This window comes from Muscardinus avellanarius (assembly GCF_963383645.1).
Source record: "Muscardinus avellanarius genome assembly, chromosome: 3".
Taxonomy (NCBI): Eukaryota; Metazoa; Chordata; class Mammalia; order Rodentia; family Gliridae; genus Muscardinus; species Muscardinus avellanarius.
Window position 1 is genome coordinate 46,657,306 of NC_137788.1, and position 27,432 is coordinate 46,684,737.

The 27,432-nt window shown below is 52.7% G+C and overlaps 1 protein-coding gene across 1 annotated transcript in view; it reads left to right on the top strand.

Moving 5' to 3' along the window:
• Window positions 1-291: 291 nt before the first annotated feature.
• Window positions 292-27,432, top strand: part of ACOT11 (acyl-CoA thioesterase 11) — a gene marked incomplete at both ends in the record, with an annotated part of 49,799 nt that continues 22,658 nt past the window's right edge. Inside the window, one exon of the mRNA XM_080692305.1 lies at window positions 292-324. Coding sequence (XP_080548431.1) covers window positions 292-324 — 33 coding nt within the window. The remainder of the gene's footprint in view (window positions 325-27,432) is intronic.

The window sequence follows — 27,432 nt, forward strand, 5'->3', positions numbered from 1 at the left end:
GGAGACAACGGAGCACTGGGCTGGGTGCCCAGCAGGCAGCACTGGCTCCTGAGTAGCGGCAGCCCAGCCTGCTTACCTCTGTGGAACTGTGCCGGGTTCTAGGAGAAGGGGGCAGAGGGCGGTCTGTGGAGAGGACGGGGCTGTGATAACAGCTGGCTGGGAGGGCGGGAGCTGGGGAGGAGGAGCCGAGGAGAGGCCCTGCCTGCCAGCCGCTGCACTTGGAGCCGGCTGTGGCTCAGGTGACCGCGTCTGTCTCTGGGAGCCTGCGGTCCGCTCAGGAGTGGACGCGCAATGATCCAGAATGTCGGAAATCACCTGCGAAGGGTATGCCGGGGCTGGAGGGGAGGGGGCGGACGTGGGAGGCTAGGGCCCCAGAAAGAGCTGGACGTTTCCCTTTCCGTCAGAAGTTCTGCATCTTCCTTCTCACTTTCCAGGGCCATTCTCTAGCTCTCTTTGGAAGGAGAAGTTGCAGAGTCTCCCGCAGCTTAAGTCCAAGCACCATCCGCAAACGCACCCCGGGGCTGTGAGGTCCCCAGCGGCTGGCTGTGTGGAGCAGAATCGCCGGCAGCAAGTTCTGCTGGGGTTCTGTGGGGGGCGTGTGTTTCTCCAGGCCAGTGCTCTGTGGGTTTAACTCCGGGAGCTCAGGAAGGCCCTGGAGCTGACAGAAGCTGTGGGGTGCAGGTGTGTGTGTACGTGAGTGACCGAGTGTGACGGTGTGAGGACCAGAGAGCAAGCACAGGACCATGTGAGGGAAAGGCCATGTGAAAGTGTCCCGTGGGGTGACCTTGAAGCGCACTTTGACCTGGAACCTCCTGATAGGAACCTTGGAGCTGAGATTAGGAGCTGAGGCCTGATACAGACCCAAGTGCTCAGTGGCGGCTGATGGGGCCTTTGACCTGGTGTGCGGAGAAAGCTCAGGACGCACCAGCAGAGCGTGCCCGGGGTGCAGTGTGAGCACGGGGTGCAGAATGTGCGCTGGGTGCAGAGTGACTGTGTGTCCAGGTCACTTTCAGCTGAAGCCTTTACAAAGGAGCTGGGGCAAATAAAATAAAAGATGTCCTACCTATCTCCCTGTCATGGGAGAAGAGATGTCTCCAGAAGTCATCTGGAGTTCCCAGAGAGAGGGGGAACTGGACTCAGTATCAGGGGGGCCCTGACCTATGCAACTAAAAGAATTTCAGTACAGTGTTAATTGAGGTGCAGAGATTTATTTAGGAAAGCAAGAGTACACATTCAAAGGAGAATGTGGGCCCTCTTAAGACCAAGAGATGTGCCAGGTGTGGTGGCACACTCCTGTAATGCCAGTGCTTGGGAGGCTGAGACAGGAGGATTGCAGGTTCGAGGCCAGCCTGAGCAACTTAGCAAGATTGTGTTTCAAAATAAAAACAAGCTGAGCCGGACATGGTAGCACACGCTTGTAATCCCTGCACTTGGGAGGCTGAGGCAGGAGGATCACACAGGTTTGAAGCCAGCCTCAGCTACTTAGTGAGCCTCTCAGCAACTTAGTGAGACCTTGTTACCAAGTAAAATAGAAAATAGGTCTGGGAGCATAGCCCGGAGGTAGAAAGCCTCTGGGTTCTACCCCTAGTACCACCAACAAACAAACAAAACAAAACAAAACAAAAAACCCAAAAACCAAGCTGGACGTGGTGTACATGCTTGTAATCCCAGTACTCAGGAGTCTGAGACAGGAGGATCATAGGTTCAAGGCTAATCTTAGCAACTTAGTGAGCCCCTCAGCAACTCAGACCCTGTTTTAAAATAAAAAAATAAAATAGGGCTGAGAGTGTAGCTCAGAGGTAGAATGCCCCTGGATTCAGTCTCCAGTGCCAAAACCAAAAATAAATAAATAAAAAGGGCAGGAGATGTGTTTTGGGAGCTCCTAGCTCATCTTTTAAAGGAAACTTGGTGAGGAGTGAGTATGGGAAGGTCTGTAGGGATGACATCAGTCTGGTAAACTCAAGACAGTTTATGGGTATGGGCATTGGCAGACAGGATCTTCATTGGCTGATCAGCAGATACTACTGGGACGTCCCCTAATTTATAGGTTTCTCAAAATATCATATCTCTCTTTCTTATTTATTGGTGGGATAATTAACAGTGCACCAAGGTTAGGTTTCTCAGAAATTTGGGAGTGACAGGTTGGGAAAAGAATACAGAACTTTAAAATATTTCCTTGCCCTTGCTTTGTGGCTCCTTTCTGCCTGTTTCTTTCATTTTCTCTCGCCTGCCTCACCCCACCTCTGTCTGCACAGCCATCCTTGCACTCAGCAGCCTCACCTGGCCAGCGCGTCTTGTCCTCCACACCAGCCCCGTGACCTGCTTCTGGAAGGCACAAGTGGCTCTCCCTCAGCACCACTTTCCCCATCCTTACCTGACTTGGAGGGTCTTGGCGAGCTGGCCTTGCCTGGGCCCCTCCCCATGGGGTGCCCTCTGCACTCCCCTAGCTATACTGAGCTACTGTCCACTGCCTCGGTGTACATCTGTGGTCCCCTCCGGGCTGGTGTCCATGCTGCGCTGTCTGCCAGTTACCCCAGCCTCCCTGTGCCGCCCTGGCAAGGCCTTCTGAGCCCTCAACTCAGCGCAGGTGCTCCCTCCTCTGGACAGCCCTGCAGGCTGCTCACGTCTCCGTGCGTCTCTGTGTGTTCCCCTGTTCATACCGGCATGTGGGCTTGACAAGCATGTGCACCTGTCCACCAGCCAGGGAGCCCCAGGAGGCTGCTCCTGGCTGGGCCTGGCCAGAGTCCAGAGAATGCTCAGTGAATGAATGAATGAGACAGACAGCTTCTCAGCCAGCCCAAAGGCGCGATCTGAGCAGCAGGCTTTTGCTTCTGTCTTTGGAGCCCAGGGAAGAGGGTCTCCCTGCTGGGTGGGCTGCCTGGGCCTTCTTTCAAGCCCTTCCTATTAACCCACTGGGGATTGAACCCAGGGACATTCTACCTCTAAGATATATTCTCAGCCCTTTTTAATTTTTTCTTTTGAAATAGGTCTCACTGAGTTGCTAAGGTTGGTCTTGAACCTGTGATCCTCCTATCTCAGCTTCCTAAGTACTGGGATTACAGGTGGGTGCCACTGTGCCTAGCCAACCCTTCAGGACTCTTTTTCCATTAACCTCATCAATGACGGGGGACAGAGTGTGGGTGAGAGAAGTGTCCTTGCCACCATTTACAGATGGGGCAATGGGAGCAGATCCTCCCATGTGTCCAGGCACCACGCCAAAGTCATGGCTGTTAACTCATTCCACTCTCTATGGGTGGATTCACCTATCACTCCCATATCCCAGATGAGGAATCTGAGACCCCCAGAGAGAGCCATTTGCCAAGATCACATAGGTAGGAAGTGGTGGAGCTGGGATTTGAACTTAGTGGTCCTTGCTCCAGAGTCTGAGCTCTTAAAGAATCTGAGGCTCTGCTAGATGAAAGCCCAGAAGCAGCATCCAGCCCTCCTTTCCCCTGCACTGCCTCCATTGATTCTTGGGGGAGAGGTGAGTGTTGTATGTGGAAACTGGGCCCCTGCAGACACAAGGGACCTCATGTTAGTTCAAAACCCTCTGGCCTTGATTCTACCTTTCAACTGTTGCCTGGTTGGCAGAGCTTGGATTTTCCTTGCTTGTTCTTGAATTCCCTTAGCTCCTCTGGAATATTGGAGAGTTTGGGGATATGTTCTGGCTTGGTCCTGAATGTGTTTTAATGAAAAACAAGCAAACCAAAAGACCCCCCAGATTATCTTCACCCAAGACTAAAGAAGCCAGGCTAAACTGGAAATAGAAGTGAGCGTTCTCAGCTAACCACAAGCCTCATTCTGCATGAGGCTAAGGCTTTTCCAGCCTAAGGCTAGAGGGGCTCTAGCTTCTCCCTCCCCCGTCCAGGTATGGAGCAATCGCTTGGCAAGTATGAGCCGCGAGTCTATGGAGCTGTGGATTTGCCACCGAGCAGGGGCAGGAGGGTGCTGAGCACTAATCTGGGGTGCTGGGAGGTCTCCCTGTGCTGTCTTAGTGGAGAGCTCTTTTTCCCACTCAAGGGGTAGTCTGTATGGGTTACTAAGGCTCATCCTTCTGGCTGGCAGGGGCCCGCTGGTGCCCTAACAGGAGGCTGGCCAGACTCTTGGGAGAGCTGGGAACCTCTGTCCAGCCTCAAGTCTAGCTAGGTCAGCTCCCAGCGGGGCTCAGGGGCATTTGTTCTTAACTCTGGAAATGATGATGTGGCTGTTTGCCCCAGTTCTCCCAGGTACCTTGAATCCAGGTAGTGCTGCCAGCAGGGGGGTGGAAGGCCAGAAATAATGGTGGGTATCTGAACTCATGCTCACAGACCCCCAGCACCGCGCACTACCCCACTCTGTACCTGAGAACAGCTGGAGAAGCTTCTTCCCACCTCATCAGGGGTCTAGCCCAGAATATGGAGGTTCAGGCCATGGCCTCTGGGCTAGAATCTCTGTTCCCCTCATTCCTCACTGTGCAGCCTTGGGCCAGGCATTCCTTTCTCTGATTCCAAGGGTCCGCCAGCACACAGGCCCAGAGAAAGGAATGCCTGGCCCAAGGCCCAAGGCTGTGGCCTGTGTGCTGGGTGATCCCAAGGGTCCCCCAGCCTTGATATATGGGGGTTCTGAACATTTGTGAAGGGTCTCTATACCACCTTGAGGGTGGTCTTGAATGTGAAAGGCAGGGACTCATCACCTGGAGGACACTCAGTGGGGTAGGGGAGACCTATAGACATAAAATGCTGTGCCTGTCATATAGTAAGAGTTCAAAACTTACTGAATGCATGATTGACCAGAGCGCAGAGGGGGCTGAGGTGGTCCCAGAGGCATCCTGGAGGAAGAGTTGAGACCTAAACAATTGGTGTCAGTCTGTTCAGGAGCCATGTGTGAATCCCGGTCTTGGCCTTGGGCAGACACCCTTAGGCTCGTAATCTAAGAGTCTGAAGGACTCTTTTTTTATCCTTCAAAACCCAGCTCAGCCATCACTTCCCCTTTGAGTCCCCATCCTGCCTGGTCCAAGAGTTAATGATGTCTCCTCAAGATGTTCACTTGTTTCTTCCATAGGTACTTAACTGAGGGATTAATGTGGCAAGTACTGAATATACTGTGGCCCATGACTACATGGAGCTGACCACTAATAGGGGAGAGGTGGTGAAAAGATGGTTGTTTTAGTCAGATTTTTGTTGTTGTGACCAAAATACTTGACAGGAACAGTTTAGAGGAGAAAAAGTTTATTTGGTTCATGATATCAGAGGGTCAGTCCATGGTTGGCCAGCTCTAAGGCAGAAACATGGCGGCAAAGCATGGAAAAGAAAGATGCTCAACTTATGACATCGAGATCGAGAAGGGGGAGGGGGAGAGAGAGAGAGAGAGGGAGAGGGAGAGAGCGTGCCAGACACTGTTAGTCCCCACGGTCATACCCTCAGTGACTGCCTCCTCTAGCTACACCTGCCTGCCTAGTTACCATTCACATTATTATTATTTATTTTGGTATGGGGATGGAACCCAGGGGCATTCTACCTCCAAACTATGCCCTTAGCCCCTTTCCTTTTTATTGAAACAGGGTCTTGTTAAGTTGCTGTGAGCCTCACTAAGTTGCTGAGGCTGGGTGTGAACCTGTGATCTTCCTATCTCAGCCTCCCAAGTATTGGGATTACAGGGGTGTGCCACCACGCTCAGCTTCCATTAAGATTGTTAGCCCATTAATGGATTTATCCACTGATGGTGTCAGAGCCCTGATCCAGTCATTTCACCTCTGAACCTTGCTGCATTGCCAACATATAAGCTTTTCTGGGGGCACATTCCACAGCCAAGGCATGACAGTAGTAAAATAAATAACAATGCCAATCTGTAATAAGTGCTGTGAATAATAATTTACTCATTTATTCCTTTTAGCAACTCTGTGAAGTAGATGATGTTACCGTGTCCATATTAAAGTTGAAATGGAGACAAAGAGAATGACTTTTCCTGGGTCACATGGCCGTAAGTGGCATTGTAGGGTTTGATAGGCATCTGAAGAACTGGGAACCATGAGGGAGAGAGGTAGGTTAGGGGGCAGCTTTGAGCAGCTGACAGCTGAGCAGACCTAACCAGCCATGGAGCGTTGCAGGCGGAGGGAAGAGTGCTTATTTGCAGGCTCCAGGGTGGGGAATCTTGGTTCTCCTGAACTGCTGAGTGGAGCCCCCGTGGCCTACAGTGGTGTGAACCCAGGCAGAACAGCTGGAAGAAGCGGCGGTGAGGCTGTGAGCTGCTGCAGCTGTGGGTCTGGGCCTCATAGGCTGAGTTTGGAGAGCTGTGGCCTCTGTCACTTGTGAGCTTTTGGGGGGCTATCTGGTCCCCAGGCTTAGTGCAAGATGTGCGGACCCTGTAGGCTGAGCTCAGAGACCAAGGAAATACATCATCCTGACTCTTCATCTCTGCATGTTGAGGACTGTGATGGTCCCAAGGCCTTCCCATCTGCCCCTAATCCCTCACAGCAAGGAAGCGGGCATAGGGTCAGCCATCAGTACAGTTGAGGCACAGAGAAGCAAGATGAGGTGCCTGGGTTCATGCAGCTGGCCAGAGTCCCAGGACCCTCACCTGCTAGCCTTGGATGCCTTCCTCATCCTTTAGTTGGTCAGGGAGGCATCTGGAGCCTGCAGGTCCCCAGTGAGGAGCCTCTGTTACCCTCACACCTATGTCACCCCAGCTTCCTCTGCCCACCCTGCACACTGACACCGTATGTATGGGTCCCAGGCTGTCTGAGCCCATCCCATCACAGACACAGCAGGGTCTAGGGAGGCTGTGCCACTGCCCCTGGCCTGTGCTTGGGCTGGTGGCAGGGTCACACTGGAGCCTCTGGAGGGTCACCCAATGGCTCCGCCAGTCAGCAGAGGGTCCAGAGCCCCGCCCGGGTGATGCTGAGTGATGCTGATTCTGTCCTATAAACTGACTCTGTCCTAGAAATCTTGTCAGATTGTTGGCAGAATTACAGACATTAGAGAAAGGCAGAACTTGACATGATTGGCCGTAGTAGATACTTGTGTCTCCCCCTTTTTCTTTCATCTCATTTGGACTTGAGTTTCCTCAGTGGTTCAGTGGCAAGACTGCTTGGTCAGATGAGATGGTAAAAGAAAACTTTTCTGTTGAGGCGCTACCAAGTGTCAGGCGCGTATTTATTTATTTATTTATTTATTTATTTATTTATTTATTTATTTATTTATTTGTGGTCCTGAGGATTGAACCCGGGGCATTCTACCTCTTAGCTGCTCCTCTAGCCCTATTTTTTGAAACAGGGTCTTACTAGGTTAATGAGAATCTGGCTACTTGTCGAAACTGTCCTTGAACCTGCAATAATCCTGTCTCAGCCTCCCAAGTACTGGGATTACAGGCATCACCATCATGCCTGGCTGTGTCAGGAGTATTGTGAGGCTGCTGGTATTCAGCTGGCTTTATAAATAAGAAAACCAAGGCTGCAGCATTAAGCCACTGTGAACTAGTTAGAGAATTCAGTCTTCTCTGACTCTAGGCTCCAACTGGGCAGGGGCCCTGCTCTAGGCTTTTTATTTTTTATTTTTATTTGGTACTGGGAATTGAACCCAGGGGCATTCTACCTTCAAACTAGAATTCCAGTCCTATTTATTTTGTTTTTTGAAACAGAGTCGCTCTAGGTTGCTGAGACTCTTACCACGTTGCTGGGGCTTGTTCTTGAACCTTCGATCTTCTTGTTTCAGCCCCCCAAGTAGTGGGATTATAGGGATGAACCATTATGCTTGGCTTTGCACCGGCCTCTTTACCTTGTTCTGGCGCACCTGGCTGAGCGGAGGAACTGGCATGTTTGACTTGTACCTGCTCTGTCTGTGGTTCCAGGGGCACATGGTGCTGCCAGCTAGGTCCTCTGATGGCACCCTGGCTGAGGCCTGTGTGCCCCTGCTGCTCCCAGGAGCCACCCTGCAGGAGGAGGTGGCACCGGGGCAGTGATAGAAAGGGCCGGAGTCTGGATCTTTGGGGCACCCAGCGATGAATCAAAGCACACCTGTCCTTAGGCACCCCAGCAATAGGGCGACTGAGAGAGGTGCCAGCCGATGGTAGGAGCACTGTGTGGCCAAGCTGTGCACAGGGAAGCCCCGCGGTGGCCCTCACCAGCGCAGGGAGGGTCGGCACAGGCTCCCTGGAGGAGGTGATGGGTTACCTCGCCCCGAAAACTTTTCCAGGTTAGGGAGTACCGTCCAGGCCAAGGCACCGGTGAGAGGAAGGAAAAGCCAGTTGCAAGAGGAATTTGGCAGTGAGGGCGCCCCTGGCTCCCTGGGCCATGGGATATACGCATCCCGCCTGGGGCTTCCTCTGTAGTAGCAGGTGGTCCTCAGCCGCCTTAACTCTTAATGTCAGTAGACACGAATTGTTAAGCATCTTGGAGACAGCTGAAGAGCAGAGCCAGCTTTGGTAGAGGGAAGAGTGGAGTCTCGGCTCCAGTGAGCCCTGAGCAAGTCCTCCAGGTGGCCGGCTTCATTCAGCCCCCAGTCCTGTGCCAGAAGCATCCTCGTCCCCTGAAGGGCTTGGTGAGGAACAAACCATGTTATGTGTACAGGACCATCGCAGAGTGTCTTAAAGACCTGCTACAAGCTGGGTGTAGTGGTGCATGCCTGTAATCCCAGCACTTGGGAGGCTGAGGCAGGAGGGTCGCATTTTAGAAGTCAGCTTCAGCAACTTAGTGATAGAGACAAGGGGTGGTCTGTAGCCAGGGGACTGTGTGTGTGTGTGTGTGTGTGTGTGTGTGTGTGTGTGTGTATTTGATACTGGGGACTGAGTCCAGGGTTGTTCTACCTCCAAGCTACATCCCCAGCCCATTTGTTTTTTATATTCAACTTAGTAACTTAGTGAGACCTTGTTTCAAAATAAATAAATAAATAAAGGGACTGGGGATATAGCTTGGAGTTAGAATTCCTTTGGGCTTAACCCCCAGTACCCACCCCCAGCCCCCAAAAAAGACCTGCCATATAGTGGGAGCTCAAAATATTACAGTGAGGCACTAGACTCTGGAGAGACATGCACACTGGCCCTACACCTGCACTTGAGGTTCCCTGGCCTCTTGTGTGCACAGTCACTTTACAGTGTAGAAAGCACTGAAACCACGTTCAGCTGTTCAGGAGCCTGAGTCAGCGCCTGAGCTGGGCCGGGCTGGACCTTGGCTCCCGATGCTCACTGGGGGGTGCTGATGATCAGGTCTCCACTCCTTGGTGTTGTCCTACATGTGACCCCTAGAACAGGCTGTGATCTCCTGGGAGCGGCCTGGCCCAGGTGTGGCCTCTGGCCCAGGTGAGAGGTGGGAGGGGAGTGACCCTGGGGCCTCCCTTAAAGAAGCTCTTGTTCCCAGCAGCACTGCAGAACCAGCAGAACCAGGTGGTTCTGGTTTGAGACCTTCTATTTTTTTTTTTTTTTTGGTGGTACTGGGGGTGGAACCCAGAGGCTTTCTACCTCCGGGCTATATTCCCAGCCCTATTTTATATTTTATTTGGAAACAGGGTCTCACTAAGTTGCTGAGAGCCTCACTAAGTAGCTGAGGCTGGCTTTGAACCTATGCGATCCTCCTGTCTCAGCCTCCCAAGTGCAGGGATTACAAGCGTGCGCCACCACGCCCGGCTTTTGAGACCTTCTGAGGGGTGGAGAGACCCCAGCCTTCTCTCTTCCTTCTCAGGGAACCAGTTGCAGGAAGCAGTGACAGGGACAAAGGGCAGTCTGTAGCCAGGGGACTGTGTGTGTATGTGTGTGTGTGTGTGTGTGTTTGATCCTGGGGATTGAGCCCAGGGTTGTTTTACCTCCAAGCTATACCCCCAGCCCATTTATTTTTTATATTTTATTTTATTTTTTACGTGTCTGGGGATAGAATCCAGAGGCATTTGACCTCCAAGCTATACCCCCTGCCCTATTTTTTATTCTTTCTTTCTTTTTTTGAGGATTTAAAGAAGTTTATTAAAAAGATAGAAATACAGAAAATAGTTACAGCCCCATGCCAGAATGGCATGGGGAAGGGTGGTCCGGGCCAATTCACCACTCCCCTTTATTCTTTATTTTGAAACAGGGTCTCACTAAGTTACGGAGGGCCTCGCTAAGTAGCTGAGGCTGTCCGCGAACTGCGATCCTCTGTTCTGTCTCCCGAATGCTGGAATTACAAGTGTGCACTACCATGCCTGGCTTATTTTTTATTTTGAAGCACAGTCTTGCTAAGATGCTGAGGCTGGCCTCCGACCTGTGATCCCCCTGTCTCAGCCTCCCAAGAACAGGGATTATAGGCATGCGCCGTAGTGCTGGGTATGTGTGTGCTCTAGACTAGCTGGTTCCCTGCCTCAGCTCTCTGCTTCCAGACTGGAATTCTGGGGCGGGGGAGTGATGGTAATAACAGTCCCTATGGCCTGATCAGGCTCACATCATGAGTCTGACGGGAGTGTTAGGAAGCTGCAGGCCTACAGGCTCTGGGGGAAGTGGTGTGCAGGAGAAGAGGAAGGTCTAAGAGAGGAAGGGGTAAAGGGCTCAATGGCTTTGGTGCTCTGAGCCCTCCGGAGAGACTGAGTTGCCTTGGTCTCTGCCCTCCCCCTGCTTTTAAAGATAAAAGTGGGTTTCCAGACAGAGAAGCTAAGAGAAGGTATGTCTCACTGTGGAACTGGTTCTCAGCTAGGCGACAGGGTGAGAGGGGACCTCTGGTCCAGCCGGGCTGGCCTTGTGGACAGGGAGTAGTTGCGGGATGGCGATCTAGGGTGTCTTTGCGGGCACTGTGAGGTCTGGCTGTGAAGTCTGGCCAGGGGGGGTGGAGAACGAAAGAACTCCAGTAGCGGCGGGAAAGTGGCCCTAATCATCCCCCTGCCCCCAGCCTCATAAATCTACCTGTCCTGGCCCCCTGTCAAGACCACCAGTAGGGAAAATCCAAGACTGTCTAGGTCTCCCTCCCTCCTAATGTCCCATAAACAGCTCCAGGTATGTAAGGCAGGGGTCCTGACTCTCCTGGACTCTCCCGATTGGGTGCCTCTTCCCACATTTATCCCAAGTTAATTCTGTTCCTGCTGTTGAACTGTGCACTCCTTGTCCCGATATCTATCAACATCTTTACCTTGGACATTCCCCCATATCCCAAGTGGGGTCCACTGGTCAGAGACGCCCTCTCCAGCTGGGTCCCTGTCTCAGAGGTGCCACTGGCAGAGGCTGGAGGTGTGACTCAGTGGTGGAGCACTTGCCTACCTATGCAGGAAGCCCTGGGCCTGATCCCCAGTACTTGAAAACAAAACAAAATACCACTAGAAAAAAGCCAGCTGTGATGGGACATGCCTGCAATCCCAGTATTTGGGAGGCTAAGATAGGAGGATTGTAGGTTCAAGGCCAAAGCACAGTAATTTAGCAAGAACCTGTTTCAAAATAAAAACCAAAATAGGCTGAGAGTATAGCTCAGAGGTAGAATGCCTCTGCATTAAATCCCCACATACATATGAAAAAGTGCCCCGTGGGGAGCACGCATGAGGCCCTGGGTTCAATCCCCCAGCAACACACATGTGCGGTGGGCTGGTGACCTCTTTCATGCTGCAGAGGCAGGGTCTACCCCTTCCTGGCAGGTTCTGGACCCCAGAGAACCCCAGCCCAGTCTCCCCTTTGCCTTTTATTGGCCAGGCATCTTTGCAGGGTAGGGGGCTTCCTTTGTTCCTTGGCAAGTCCCTCCCTGCTCCAGCTGTGAAATGAAGAATCCTGCTTCAGAGTGGAGATGGGAATTCAAGGCCCCCAAGACCAGCCTGGAACATAGAGGCGGCAGCCATAGCTCTCTGAACAGGAGCCTTGAGTTTCTGCCAGGGACCTTCTGGGGCAACCCCTGTTCTGGGAGTACCTCTCTGGCTCTGTGTGACTCCTTACTGGCTCTTTCCTCTAGCAGATGACTGAGCTCTAACTTACAAAGCCCTTCCCCACCCCCACTTCACCTTCCACCTACTGCCTGTTTCTTTGCTCTTTTTTCCCATACAAATCTCCAAAAGAGTTGTCTGCAGTCCCTATTCCCACTTGGCTACCTCTCCCATCTTTTCTCTGTCACTTTGACTAGACTTCTTCCCTCTCTCCTCCTCCCTTCCCGTGGTCAAGTTGGGGACAGCTCCTGTCTTGTCGGCCTTGACGCTGCGGGTGCACCAGCAGGGCAGAAGAGCCGCCTCTAGGGGCCTCTGCCAGCTGCACCCCTCAGTCTCCTTTGTAGGCCCCCTCCCCATGGATCTTTAAGTATGGAGTGCGCACATCTTTGTCCACACTCTCTCCTATCACTAGTGATGTCTAGTGATCACTAGTGATGCCTCTTTTAGTTATGAGGGCTACAGAACACCCTGAAACTTTGAGCTTTGAGCAACAACTGTTGTATGGCGTCCTATGTTTGTGGGTCAGGAGCTGGGCAGGGCCTGGCTGGGTGATTCTTCTGCTTTGTAGTACTGTGGAGGTTCCTTGGTGGTATTCAGCTGGCAGGTTTGCTGGTTGGGAATCCAAGACGGCTTTGCTCGTACCTCAGTGGGGATAACTGCAAAGTTGGGGTCCTCCGGGACTGTCACTTGGAGCACCCACACCTGGCCTCTTCAGGGTGGCAGTCTCAAGGGATCAGATTCCCTACCTGGCATCTGGCTCCACCACAGCAAGAGTTCTCAGAGACCTGGGGGGGAGCTGCAAGCTTCCCAGGATCTGGTCTTAGAGGCACTGGTTGAAATGTCCCTGAAGGTGCCCAGATCCAGGGAAGGGATTGAAACGTTGAAAATGGAGCTAGGGAGTCGCGAAGGAGGTAGAATACCAGCCAAGTTATCAAAAGCTGCTGCTTTATTCGGACCCAACACCCTCGGGGAGTCAGCAGGCTGTGGGGGAAGGGACCAACGAGCCACGCATTTGGAGAGTTGCACATAGTCCCAATCGGCCGGCTGAGTCACGTGGAGGAGCAGAAGCACTGATGTTTTTATAGGCAGGACAATTCTCTCGTGACCTCTGTAGTCTCGCGACCTCTGGAGTCTGTCTCGAGATGTTTGGAGTCTCGTGACACCTGGAGTCTCGTGATATCTCTGCTTTTGGCTTCCAGGGTTCTGCCTCCTGTACCGCTGAGGGGTTATGTGGGGGGAGAGGGACCCAACCTATCAGGGATTAGACTCTACCTCTCCGTGGGAAGAGTCACAAAAAACTGGCGGCTTCTAGCTTACCACGGATCAGGCATGGAGTCCTGTGGATCTAAGATGCTTACTTGTTGATGGCTCTCGGTGTGGCCTGTCATCCTCAGTAGATTGCATGCCAGAACTCCTTGATACTGTGCTTTAAATGCTTAATTCTTGATTCCGTCTGACCAGCACTGCCACCCGCCAGCCACTTCTTTCAAGCCCAAGCCCAGGCCCTCCCTCTCTCTCCCCCTCATGGTGGGAACCCTCAGTGCCTCAGCATATGATGCTGGAGAAAATCCAGCCTCCCTGGGGACCTGCCAGCCCTGGGCCACGTGGACCCGCTCTGCCCTCCCCACTTCTCCCCCGCCACCTTTTCTTCTCTCACAGCCAAGCCTCTCTGTCTCCTGCCTGCGGTTCTGCAGCCCCAGGACCTAAAGCAGTTACTCCTTCAAATTTATTCAGACCAGCCCAGTACTGTGTAATCCCAGTACTTGGGAGGCTGAGACTGTCATGGGCAGCAGGGTAACTTCTGTGGGTTCTTGGCTTCCGTAAAAAAATGTCAACACGCGCCGCTCAGAGATAAAGGCAGAGGTTTTAATTCAAGTAAAATAAAGATACCCATTTAGGGGAATGGCTGGCCATCTCAAAAGCATGAGGGTGGCCCAGGGAGAGAATGCAAAAGCTGCCCCAGAGAGCCGGGCGCGGTGGCACACACTTGTAATCCCAGCATGGACAGCCTCAGCTACTACTTAGTGAGGCCCTTTGCAATTCAGTGAGACCCTGTTTCAAAACAAAGAATAAAAAATAGGGCTGGGAGTGTAGCTTGGAGATAGAGTCTAATCCCACCGAGAGGTAGAGTCTAATCCCTGATAGGTCAGGTCCCCCTCCCCCGATGTGACCCCTCAGTGGGTACAGGAGGCAGAACCCTGGAAGCCAGAAGCGGAGATATCACGAGACTCCAGGTGTCACGAGACTCCAAACATCGCGAGACAGACTCCAGAGATCACGAGACTGCAGAGGTCACGAGAGAATCGTCTTGCCTGTAGCTTGCCCCTGGGTTCCATTCCTAGTACCTAAAAAAAAAAAAAAAAAAAAAAAAGCTGCTCCAGAGATGCACCCAAATGGCCCCAACTGTCCCCTAAACAGCTCAAAAAATGGCTAAAATGGCCCAGAAAGGTGGCTCAGAATGGCAAAATGGCTAAGAGCTCTTCAGCACTACACTTCTTATGGTATATAAGAGAGGAGGTGGCGGGGGCACATGGGATGGTGGTGGCCTCTTCTCTTTGAAGTTTTCTGATTCACAGAAGTGATAGTTCGGGTCCCTTCCTTCCCCTTCCCCTTCTCCTATGACCCCTGACTCCATTTCAACACTACAAAACAAAAACCAAATAAAATGGGTGGGGGTATAGCTCAGAGGTAGAATGTCTCTGGGTTCAATTCTCCATACCAAAAAAACATTCATCCATACCTTAGACAGGAAGCCTCCTCCATTACTCACCCTAAATAGCTTCTCCTGTTTACCACTCTCTCTCTTTATTCCCTCCCTCCTTTCCTTCTTTCCTTCTTCCCTTCCTTCTTTCCTCCCTCCCTCCCTTCCTTCCTTCCTTCCTCCTGAACCCAATGGGGACTCTATGACTGAGCTCTATCCCCAGCCCTTTTTAGAATTTTTTAACTTTTGACACAGGGTCTCACTAAGTTGCCAAAGTGACTTCAAATTTAATGATTTTTTTGCCTTAGCCTCCCTAGTAGTGCCTGGGATCACCATGCCCAGCCCCCCATGCCACTTTTTTTTTTTTTTTTTTTGGTGGTACTGGGGTTTCTGGAAGCCCTTCTACCTCTGAGATACACTCCCATGGGCTACACTCCCAGACCTATTTTTTAACTTTTTTATGTGGAAACAGGGTCTCTTAAGCCAGCGAGGCTGGCTCCGAACCAGCGCGATCCTCCTGTCTCCGCCTCCCAAGCGTGGGGGATTACAAGCGTGCGCCACCACGCCCGGCTACTTTTTTTTCTTTATTGTCTGTCCACTAGAGAAGAGACTGTCTTGTTCAGTTCTGTATTCCCAGGCCTTGAAGGGCTGAGTGGGGTTTTTAACAACAATCAATGTCCCTAGCCAGAGTTGGCCTCTGTCGTTCACCCTGGGTGGTCTTGATTTTACACCTTATTAGGACTCCTCTGGTTTCCCAATCCAGTCAGCTGAGGACCTGCAGCCGTAGGCCTGTGGCTGGCCACACAGAGCCCAGCCCTGGCAGCCTAGTTGTCCCACTTCTGGGCCACTCCCAGCTCCCTCCAGTCTTCCCCCACAGGGCCTCACACTGCAGCAAAACCCCAGCCTGGGGCTGTCTCCTCCCTGCACTGAGTCATTCCTTCCCTAACTGGGTCCCCTCACCACACCCCAACCACCACAGCGGGAAGCCTGCAGCAACCACAGGCCCTGTTGGTTATAGCAGGAGTTGTGGCTGTTAAGTTTGTGGACAGCTGAAATCATGAGACTGTTTTCACATAAACAACTATTAAGCTAGAGCTGCCCTGGCATGCAAACAACTTAAAATAAAGTGGTTGGAGGCACTTAAATGCAGGGATGGAGGAGTGAGTCTTTCCCCTCTATGTTGTAGACTTTGAGGTGGCTTCTGTGGCCAGGTATCTGCATTGGAGCTATCTGATCCAGTGTCTAATGGAGCGAGCAAATGTGACACTCCATTGAAGACACCCCCAGGTCCAATTTAACCCCTTTAACTGAGCACTTACAGTGTGGGGGTCTATACAGATGTGAAATATACAGATATACCTATTTCTGTCTCAGTGGGCTCCTCCCCATGCCTGGCGTGGTGACTCCAATGCAGTGACCCCGAGCTGTTTTCTAGTGATTCCAAAAGTCCATTTCCTTCCCAAAGGCCCGGAAGTGAGTAGGTGTCTGAACCATCACAAGTGTTGGGCTGTGTGTCACAGAAGGCCATGACTCCATCCTGTTCGGTCTTGATTCCTGACTAATAGGAAGTTCTAGTGGTAGGTAGATTTGTGTTCAACTGGCAGTGCCAGGAGGAAAGTGAAGGCCATTGTTGCAGGCCGGTAATGACAGGCCCCATCTCACCCCACTTCTCTACAAAGGCCTGGCTAGTCTCAGCAGACGTCTCTTAACGTGGGATCTGTGAAGGCCCCTCCTCTCTGGAAGGTTTCCTGTGTCTTCTGGCCTTTTAACCACACAAACAGTTGTACTAGGAGCACTTCCTGTGGACAGGGTGGACCCTGTTCCAAGCTCTTTACACTTAGACTCTCATTGAATTCTCTCCATGACCTTTAAATCCCATTTTACAGATGAGGAAAGTGAGGTTCCCAGAGGCTTAGGGGGATCCAGCCAGTCAGAGTCAGGTTGAGGACCTCATTCTGTCCGGGCCCATTGTGCCTCACCGCCTTGCACCCCTGCTCATGCCTGCCTGTGCTCTTCTTTACTCTCTTCCTCTATCCTTCTTGATTTTTCTTCAACAAGCCATTCTCTTATTTGGAGGGGGCGGGATTGAACTAAGGGGAATTCTACCTCCGAGCTACACCCCCAGCCCTATCTTTTGAAACAGGCTCTCCCTAGGTTGATGAGAGTCTCACTACTTGCTGGGGCTGTTCTTGAACCTGTGATCCTCCTGTCTTGGCCTCCTAAGTACAGGGATTACAGGCATGCACCGCCAAGTCTGGCTAACAAGACTTTCTTGTAGGTTCAGATTCCTCTGAGAGAGTGCAGGAAATGCAGGGATGGGTGGGACTGGGACAGCTTAAGGCCATTCTGTAGCCAGAGAGCAGGAGGCAGAGGAGGCACATGGTGCCCGGTGTGTGGCGTGCCTGCCCTGCTCCACACCTCTGTCGGCCTGGCTGTATATCTCCCAGCCCTCAGATCTGCTAGTTTAGGGCCTCAGGAGTAGAGGTGGCAGCTCCCCACTAGGTGTCATTCTGAGGCTGGCTACACCTGTAAGGGAAAACACCCAGTGGCCAGATCACAACCCCACCTGCCCTGCTTGGGGAGAAATAAGTTGTGCTCTGCATGGGAAGCTGGGCCTGATGGGAAGGAGCCAGGGCGGTGGAGAGCTCTGGGGCTGGGGCCTTGGAAGCTCTGAGTGGGGAGGTACTGCCTGAGGGAGGGAGGGCGGGCAGGGGAGGGGCCTGCAGGGGCCAGGAGAGGCAGCTGGGGCCTTGCAGGGGCCCACTGGCTGCCCTGCTTCCTGGGGCAGGAAGTCCCAGCTGCCGCCAGGATCCCACCAGGCTGAGAGCAGCTCAAGCCAGAGGAATGTGTAGAGGGGGTTGGGGGGTGGTGTGTGTGGGGCTCTCCTGCCTCCCCTTCCTCTCTCTCTGCTGTGTGTGTGTGTGTGTGTACAGAGAGAGAGAGGGTGCGCAAGAGAAGAGTGTGTCCTCTCCCCTTGCTCTGTCTGCTCCGTCTGCTCCGTCTGCCTGTTTTCTCTCCCTTGACTTCATCCTTTTCCTGCTCTCTTTCCCCTTTCTTTATACACACACACACACCCGTCCTCAATAACTGCTCTCTCTTCTCCCTCTCCTCTCATCCTCCCGGGCTCCCTCCTGGAGGGGAATTGTGGTGCCCACAGTTGCCCCGCCCAGCTCCAGGGTAAATGAGGTGGTGTGCAGGGTGGCAGGCCCGGGCCTCTGGCCTGGCCGCCCGTTGCCATGGTGACCTAGAGGCAGGGCAGCCCTGGCGGTCTGGCAGGGAAGGCCAGGGCTATCCTTCATGGAGCTGGCCCACCTCAGTGCCAGGGCTCTGGTATGGAGTGAGGCCTGCGAATGTGGGTTCTAGGCTGGGGGCCGTCATGGTGGCTCCCCTGAGGTGCACATAGCAGGGGCCAATCACACTGGGGGTCAGAGCCTCAGGGCTCCTTCCTGGGATGTGCAGGGAGGGTACAGGCCCCTCAGTAGAAGGGGCTGTGTCAGAAGGGGTGAGCCTATGATCTCTGGGAGCAAGCGAACTTATGCTGGGCAGCCACTGGGCGGGGGCATATGCTGGGCGTTGCTTCCCCTCAGAGAGGTATACCTGGCTGGCCATGGGGTGTCCCCTACTCCCGGAATGAGGGCCCCTAAGGCACGGTCTCAGCTCACCAAGGGCTTGCCCACCTCACTGGTGGTGGCCCGTGGGACAGGGTTCCACAGGGAGCCTTGACCTGGCTGTAGGGCACTGATCCCACCGCTCTTCCTGCAGAGGTCATGAAAGCAGATGGGGAGCCTTCGGGGTTCCTGACTCTAGGTGGGTGCCGGCCTGGCACGCCGTGACCATGACAAGGGCCTGGGAGACAGCAGTAATGATCCTGCTGCCAGATGAGGGGTGGTTACAGCAACGTGGCTTAGGGCTGTGTAACGATTAAGAGAAAACCCACCTGAAAGCCTTAGCCTGGCACACGTTCAGCCCTTAAGGGAGCGAGATTGTTCTCCACCTCACCTTATGCCTACCCCTCTCAGTTTTATGAACTGAGGGAGCTGAGCCCAGACAGGTTCAGACGCTTGTTCACTTTCCCAGGTGGCTAGTCGTGGGCACGAGGCAGGCACAGTGCCCAAGTGGTATGGAGACGTGGGTGTGAGCACACTGGGGAAATTAAGCGGAAGCTCTGGTACTCTGGCCAGCCCCAGGCTGCACACTCCCGCAGGCCGACCCCCTGGGTACCAGCACCCCCAGGTTCCCTGGCTGGCCCCTGGCTCTGTGAGGGTGGCCCACTCGGGCTTGCTTGTGGGGCATGTCTGTTCCAGTCTGGTTGAGAGCAGAGCCCTTGTGCCTGGCAAAGCCCTGGGCTGTGTGTTCCTGCTTTGCACCTACGGATGCCGCTGCTAAGTTCCTAGAGTTCTCATTTTACAGGGGAGGGCTGTGGGGATGCTCAGGGGTTGTTGAAGGAATGAGTCACCATGGAGACAGAAGGCCAGCAAGTCACCCCTCAGCTGCTGAGGGTGGGGCCCACATTCAGGGATATACCACACCCCGGCCAGTGCTGCCTCCCCCCTCCACATTTTCAGTTCAGTGAGAAACTCAGGCTGCTGGGGGTGGTGGTTTAGGAAAGAGGAGCCCCCACCCAGCCCCACCCCCTGCTGTCCAGCCTCCCTCACCCGTGCAGAGCACTTCACAGCCAGCCAGGTGCCTTGCCCTCTGGGGATCTGCCGCAACCCTCCACCTGCCTTGGATGAGATGAGGGAGGCTTGTTCTGTTTTACCCAAGGAGGACACAGCTTCTCAGTGCCTTCCCCAGGACTGCCTGAATCCCAGCAGGATCCAGGCCATTCTCTGCATCCCTCACAAAGAGACCTTTGTGCCTCGGTTTCCCCATCATACGACCAAGCGCTTCTCACTCTCACGGTGCCAAGGAAGGCCCGCAGGGTAGACAGAGGCAGGAAGCCTCTGCTCAAGTCCTGAATCTCTGCTCCAGAACTGGGCAGCTGGGGCAGGATTTGGGGCGTCTCTGGGCTTGGGTCCCCTGGGTGTGCTTTGTCAGGACCCATTTTGTCAGCCTCACATATCTGCCCTGGGTGTCAGGAAACTTCCTCCTCACTCGCTCTGCCCCTGGCTGGCTCCCTAGTGGGCCCCAGGCAGTTCTGAAGATCAGGCTGTGGGTGTCTGATTTCAGACTAGGTTATTTTTAACCTGGGGGTGGAGGGAGGCAGGTATGTTCTGGCTCTCGGTTCTAGAATGCGGTGAAGGGGAAGGATAAGAGTAGGGCCTTATGGTCTGCATCCTTCTTTCTGTGTGGAGCGACACCGGAGGAAATCTGGGACTCAACGAACAAACTCAGGCAACTGGACCGCAAGAAGCCAGACTCTGCGGTCCTCGTCCCCGTGGGTACCAGGAGTCGTAGGAAGATTTCTGCTCTGTGGATCTTCTGCTCTGGCATCAACCAAGTACCCCACAATTAATTAGGCATTGTTAGCCAGAAGTGGTGGTGGTGTACCCTTGTCATCCCAGTACTAAGGAGGCTGCACAGGACTGCAGGTTCAAGGCTATAATTTAGCAAGACCCTGTTTCAAAATAAAATAAAACAGGGCTAAGGTGCAGCCCAGAGGTAGACTCCCCAGTGCCACGTGTGCGGCGTACATGCACAGAAATGGTGCCGTCCACTGGCATTCAGTATATACATAATGCTGTGCAACCAGCCCTCTATAGAGTCCTGCTTATTTCTAGCACAAAATGCCTTCTGCCCCTTCACAGTTCTTCCCCTCCCCCATTCCCTTCTGTCCCAGCCCCCTGCAACCACCAGCCTGCTTCTTGTCTCTGGATTTATCTGTTCTGGACAATACGTTTAAATGGATTCGTGCAATGTATGACCTTTGGTGCCTGGCTTTTTTCACGTAGTGTAACGTCTTTGGCGTCCGTTGGTGTTGTAGCGTGTATCAGTCCTTCACTCCTTCTTAGGTCTGAATAAAATTTCCTTGTGTAGATAAGCCACAATGTGTTCATCCATTCGTCCCTTGATAGGCATTTTGACTACTGCAAATAGTGCTGCTACGAACATGTGTGTGTATGTATGTGAGTACCTGTTTTCAATTTCTTTGAAAATTCTAAAAAAAATTTTTTTTTGGTATATTCCTAGGTGTAGAATTGCCAGGTCAAATGGTAATTCAGTATTTATCTTTTTTTTTTCTCTTTCTGTGATACTGGGAATTGAAGCCCAGGGCAGTCTACCTTCAAGCTACACCCCTTAGTCCTATTTTTAAAAATTTTTTGAAACAAGGTCCTCCTGTCTCAGCCTCCTAAGTATTGGGATGACAGGTGTTTACCACCATGCTCGGCTTCGAAATACAATTTAAAAAGGGGGTAGGGGTGTAACTCAGTGATAAAATGCTTGCCAATCATGTGCGGGCCTCTGGGTCCAAACCTTAATACCTCTCCAAATTACTGCGCCATCACGTATAAACTTCTAGCATAGGATAATTAGTAGGTTTTCAATAAATGTTCACAAAATGGATAGCAAATAGGAGGAACTTAATCAAAAGTATTTGGTTCAGTTCTTTATCCTTCCAACCCTCAAATCTAAAAGTGTCAAGTACCAACACATGGTAGCTGGAAGCAAAGCTGGGATGTATGATGGACTCTGTGGACTATGTTCATCTTCTGAAATGAGATGTGATCTGATGTTATAGACAACTGGCAGCCTTTCCACAACCTCAGGGTGGCTTCAAGGACAAATGCTCCCACTTTTACCTAAGAGTTTGTTACTCACTACTACCCTTTTTGCCTTGTCTGCTAGGAACCTCAAGCCCAGACGAGGTTCTCTACGGCAGCCTCTGGATTCCTTCCCTAATCTCCTCCCTTATTTGGTTCCGTAACTTGATTTGTTTTCATTTCTATTCCCGGTGCGTATACATCCCGTGCGTGTCCCCGTGCCTGCATAGGCCACCCCAGAGCCTTTTTTGGGTAGAAGGTGGCTTGAAGGGGAGCTCTGGAATGCTGGCGTGACTCCCGCCTCGCCTGTGGGAAGAGGCCCAGAGGCCATCCTCATTGCCCTGGTCTCTCAGAGGCTGGCCTAGGGGCTGGCCTCCTTTGTGGGATTTTATCCAGCCCGGCAGCTCCCACACACCAGCTCAGCACGGCTGGCAGAGACAATGAGGCCTTTCATGGGGCCTTGCCAGGGCTCTGAGGGTGGGCCAGAGGCCTCCTCTCCTGGCCCCCTCGAGGACTGCCTTCCAGTGGAGGAGGGGGACTCTGGCTTCGCAGTCTCGGCCCAGGGATTGGAGCTCTGCCGGTGATTGCTGGCTTTTTGAATTATGGCAGAACCTCTCAAAGGGGCTGATAATCCAGCCCCTCACAGATTGCAGCACAGTTCTGGAGAGCTCTTGTGCCAGGAGCTTTGGTGTGTGTGTGTGTGTGTGTGTGTGTGTGTGTGTGTGTGTGTGTGTGTAGCTCTACTCTGAGCTACACCCCCAGCTATTGCTGAGGTTGGTTTCCAATTTGCGATCCTCCTGTCTTAGCCTCCCAAGTATCGGGATGGCAGGTGTGCGCCACCACGCCTGGCTAGGAGCTGTGTATTATTGGTCTTCTTTGATTTCACCCCCCAGTGACCCTTGGAGGTAGGTATTATAATCTCATTTTTACAGACGAGGAAATGAGGCCCACAGAAGTTGAACAGTGTGCTCGAGGCTGTAGGGGTTAGTGGTGGCACTGGACTGAACCCATGCCAGTCTGCCCCAAGGCCCAAGCACAGCCTGTGTCATGGCGGCCACCCCAGCTCCTGCCCCTCACCAGAGTGGTTGCTCTTCTTTGCAGCACTCTGAGGAACTGCCTGGGCTCTGGAGCTGTGGGAGCAGCTGCTGGGACTAGTGGCAGGAGCTGCGGTGGCTGGGTCTCCATCCTGACAGCGGTGGGAGCCATCGATTAGTCTTGAGCAAGGGAGGTACTTGGTGAGGCTTGCTCTTTAGGAAGCTCTGTGTGGTCCTAGGGCTAAAGTGAACAGTGAAGTAGGTGGTGGTGGTGGTGGAGGGAGTTTGAGGACTAGACCAGTTCCCTCTGTGAGGCAGGGATGATAAGTGGCCGCTGTGCAGCCGGCAGGTTATCTTATTGGACAGATCCCTCTGCGTGTGCGGAGGCAGGAAGGAGGTGGAGTGACTGGCAATAGTCCAGGGCCACCAGTGCAAGGACCAAGTGTTTAAAGAGGTGGGCTCCAGCCGGGCGTGGTGGCGCAGGCTTGTAATCCCAGCATTCGGGAGGCTGGGACAGGAGGATCGCGGTTTGCGGCCAGCCTTAGCTACTTAGTGAGGCCCTTTGCAACTCAGTGAGACCCTGTTTTAAAATAAAGAATAAAAAATAGGGCTGGGTGTAACTCAGAGGTAGAATGCCCCTGGGTTCCATCCCTAGACCTGCCAAAAAAAAAAAAAAAAAAAAAGTGGGTTCATGGGAACTTTGCTGCTTGGGGAAGGTGGGAATCAAGGTTATGCCTGGTGTCAAGTCACCTAGAAGGAGCACAGGCCAGGGGCTGCCCCACCTAGATGGCTATGGGCCGACCTGTTCCTCAGTTTCCCTAGCTGTGGAGAGCTTGGGCAAGGTGGCCTTTCTTGTTCTAGCTGCGTAGATCTGTGATGAGTGGCCAGGGGAAGGGACACAGAACCATGGTGTGGTCAGCTGGGGCCTAGTCTAGACTGTTAGATCTGCCAGGTCGGCGGTGGCCTGGGGCCAGTGCTGGCATGCTGCCATCTGAGAGGGCACGTCTGGGCTCTGGATGCCCTCCCCCTTACAGCGGCTCTGCCTGCCTGGCTGCCCCAGGCCCTGGCTCCATCCAGGGCCGCTGTTCTCCCGGGAGGAGTAGCCCCACTCTGGGGTCCTATTGGCCAAATCTTGCCCGGCCGCATACACCCCTGTTTCCGGGGCTGGCTGGCTGCCCACCTTGAGATCAGGAGGCCTGGCTTGGCCCAGCCTGGCATCAGCAGACTGCCTTGCAGCCCAAGGAAGGAGGTGGAGTCCAGGAGACTGTGGGGCCACCTGAGCTGTTCTGTCCCTGTGTCTGTTCCAGCCAGGGCTCTGCAGGGAGTGAGGTCCTCTGCTCCCCCTGGGGGCAAGGGCTCAGCTCTGTGTGGTGTTCCTGTCTGAAAGGTGACAAGGCTCTATGGCTTCCTCCTTGGGAATCTCGGCTGGGTGGGTCAGGCCCAGGCAGAGTTAGACCCCAGAACCTAGGCCCTTGGGCTGGGCACCTTGGGAGTGGCGGTTTTCTCCTCTACTGGTGAGGACAGATGTGGCTCAGGATCACACAGTGCCTGAGGGAGGCTAGGATTTGCACTCAAGTCTCACTGGTCTGCAAACCTTTGATGAGGTCCTACTGTGTGCCAGGCCCTTCTGGGCTCAGTTCACCTTTGTATTCTTGGTGTTTGGCCCAGGGCTCAGTGCAGAGGAGGTGCTTGGCAAGTGAATGAAGGATGCCCACGGAGCGTCTCATGGGAAGGCAGGGGCACCGGGCCACAGGACAGGGCAGTGTCACAGTCCCTTGGGCGCAGGGGCTGCCCATCCTACTGCTGGCCAGGGCTTTGTCTATCACAGCTCCCTCACCTGTAAGGAGGCTTGGCAAGGTGCCAGATGTGGCGAGGCAGGGTGCTGTGTGGAGGCTTGCCTGTGTGTGTCCAGACCGCCGAGACGCCAGTGTTCTGCCCCGTTTGCTCTGCCTGCTTTCCTCTGCTGCTTCCTTTTGTGTTTCCTCCCCAGGGCTTCTTTCTGGGCTGTTCTTTCCAGAACGCCTGGCTGTGAGCAGAGTTTGGGGAGAGTGTGGGTAAAGGGAGCCCGCCACCCCCTTCCTCTAGGCGCTCCCACACCCAGAAAGCCAGCCACCCGCATACACATCCACACAGCCCCCAGAGCACAAGCAGGCTGGAGATGCCTTGGCAGCAGTTACCATGGAGACAGGGCCTGCTGCGTGGACCACGGCAGCCTTCCAGCCACCTGTGAGAGCCTGAGAGCTGGGCAGCCATACCTCGTGCAGGTTGAGAGCTGCTGGGACCGTCGTCCTCCCCTCTTCCCTCCGTGCCTAGCACCGTGCCTGGCACCCAGGGGTTCTGAGGGAATGAGCTGCCTCTCTGGAAACCACATGCAGATCTGAGTCAGGCAGGCCTGATTCAAATCCTAGTACTACCACCGTAGGGGTCAGGGCCCGTGAACAAGTCTCTTCCTTTTTGTTTTTTTTGGTGGTACTGGGGGTAGAACCGAGAGGCTTTCTACCTTGGGGCTATACTCCCAGACCTTTTTAATATTTTATTTGGAAACAGGGTCTCACTAAGTTCCTGAGAGCCTCACTAAGTAGCTGAGGCTGGCTTCGAACCCGTGTGATCCTCCTGTCTCAGCCTCCCAAGCGCGGGGATTACAAGCGTGCCCGGTTTCCCTGGTGTGTTTTGAATTCATTGAATTAGTTATAGCATCCTGTGGAGAAACCCTCCCAGGACGTGGTCTGCAAGCCAGCACTGCTCCACCCTGCAGCTGTAGCTGACTCGCCATTGGTCCAAGGGCCAGGGCCCCGACTCCTTCCTCTCTTGGTCCCAGAAGGCCCTGCAGGCAATGCAGTATTGTAGGGGTAGCTGAGACCGCAGCCAGACCTGAGGGATGGGAGCTGGGATAATAATGTGCCTGTTTCACATGTTGTTGTGTGAATAAAATTAACACATGTAAAGTACTTAGAAGAATATGTGACACTTAAATGCTACATAAACATTGGCTACAACTGTAGTCACCACCACCCAGTGGGCACTGGCAGTGAGAACTGGAACACCTGTGCCTGTGCAAGTGTGCCCTCTGGAGTTTACCATCTGACCAGGGAGGGCAGCCCAGAGAGATGGGATGACAGGTTGCTTCCCCCGCCCCATCTGAGGATCCATCAGGCACGACCCTTTTTCTTTGGAGAGTAAGTAATCCCAGTACTTGGGAGGCTGAGATAGGAGGATTGCAGGTTCGAGGCCAGCCTCAACAATTTAGTGAAACCCTGTTTCAAAAACATAAAAAGTAAAAAGGGCCAGGAGTAGCTGGGCGTGATAGCGCAGGCTTGTAATCTTGTAATCCCAGTGCTTGGGAGGCGGAGACAGGAGGATCATGCAGGTTCGAAGCCAGCCGCGCTGGCTTAAGAGACCCTGTTTCCAAATAAAAATATAAAAAAATAGGTGTCTGGGAGTGTAGCCCAGAGGTAGAAGGGTTTCCAGGAACCCCAGTACCACAAAAAAAAAAAAAAAAAAAAAAAAAAAGGCCAGGGGTATAGTTTGAAGGTAGAATGCCCCGTTCAACCTCCAGTGCCAAAAATAAAATAAAAAAATAAAAAAGACAGAGTGGGCTCCAAGCTTGAGACCCATCTCTTAGGCGTGAGTTTGAGGATTTTCTCTGCTGCCTCTCCAGCTGACAGCTGCTGAAGCCCTGCCGTGGATTGCACAGCCTGGGATTGCACAGACTGCCTGGGCCTCCCAGCCCGCAGATCTGAGTGCTAAGGACATTAGCACCCACTGGGCAGCTCTCCTTTATTTATTTATTTTTTCAGTATAGGGGATGGAACCCAGGGGCATTGTACCTCCAACCTACACCCTCAGCCCTAATATTTAGTCTTTTTTTATTTTTTGAAACAGGGCCTCACTGAGTTGCAAAGGGCCTCGCTAAGTAGCTGAGACTGTCCACAAACAACAGCGATCCTCAGGTCTCTACCTCCTGAATGCTGGGATTACAAGCCTGCCCCACCACAACTGGCTGGGGGGGGGCTCTCCTTTGATGTGAACCAAGTACAGGAGCTCAAGAAAGGAGTCCTTTAAGGATGAATTGGGGATGCTAATGATGATAATAATAATAATAGCCATTATTATTATAATTGTTATCATGGCTATTTATTATTATTATTATTATTATTATTATTATTATTAATTTGTGTGTATAAGTGGGGATTGAACCTAGGGGGATTCTACCTCCAAGCTATACCCAGCCCTATTTCATTTTTCATTTTGAAACAGAGAATCGCTAAGTTGTGGAGTACTACACTAACTTGCTGAAGCTGGCTATGAACCTGCGATCCTCCTGTCTCAGCCTCCTAAATACTGGGATTACAGTGTGTGCCACTATGCCTGGCTATGTTTTTTTTAATTTAGTGGTCTGAGGATTGAATCCAGGGGCATTCTACCTCTGAGCTATACCCTTAGCCAGCCCTATTTTGTTATGTTACTTTATTTATTTTTTGTGGCATTGGGGATTGAACCCAGAGGCATTCTACCTCTGAGCCCAAACCCAGCCCTATTTTATTTCTTATTTGGAAACAGGGTCTCACTAAGTTGCAGAGGGCCTTGCTAAATTGTCAAGGCTGGCTTCAAACCTGCGATCTTCCTGTCTCAGCCTCCCAAGTATTGGGATTACAAGCGTGCGCCACCATTCCTGGCTTTGTTCTTTTATTTTGAATTAAAGTCTCACTAAACTGTAGAGGGTCTCACTAAGTTGCTGAGGCTGGCTGTGAACCTGTGATCCTCCTGTCTCAGCCTCCCAAGTACTAAGATTACAAGAGTCGTCCCCCATGCCCAGCTTATTTTTTATTCTGAAGCAGTCTCACTAAGTTGCTGAGGGTCTCACTAAATTGCTGAGGCTGGCTATGAAGCTGTGGTTTTCCTATCTCAGCTTCTCAGGTATTGGGATTACAGACGTGTGCCACCATGCCAAACTACATTTTTAAATCTACCATTTTAGAGCTGGGCATGGTGGAGCACGCTTGTAATCCCATTATTTGGGAGGCTGAGATAGGAGGATCGCTGTTAGTGGACAGCCTCAGCTACGTAGTGAGGTCCTCTGCAACTCAGTGAGACCCTGTTTCAAAATAAAGTATAAAAAAAAAAAATAGCACTGGGAGCGTAGCTCGGAGGTAGAATGCCCCTGG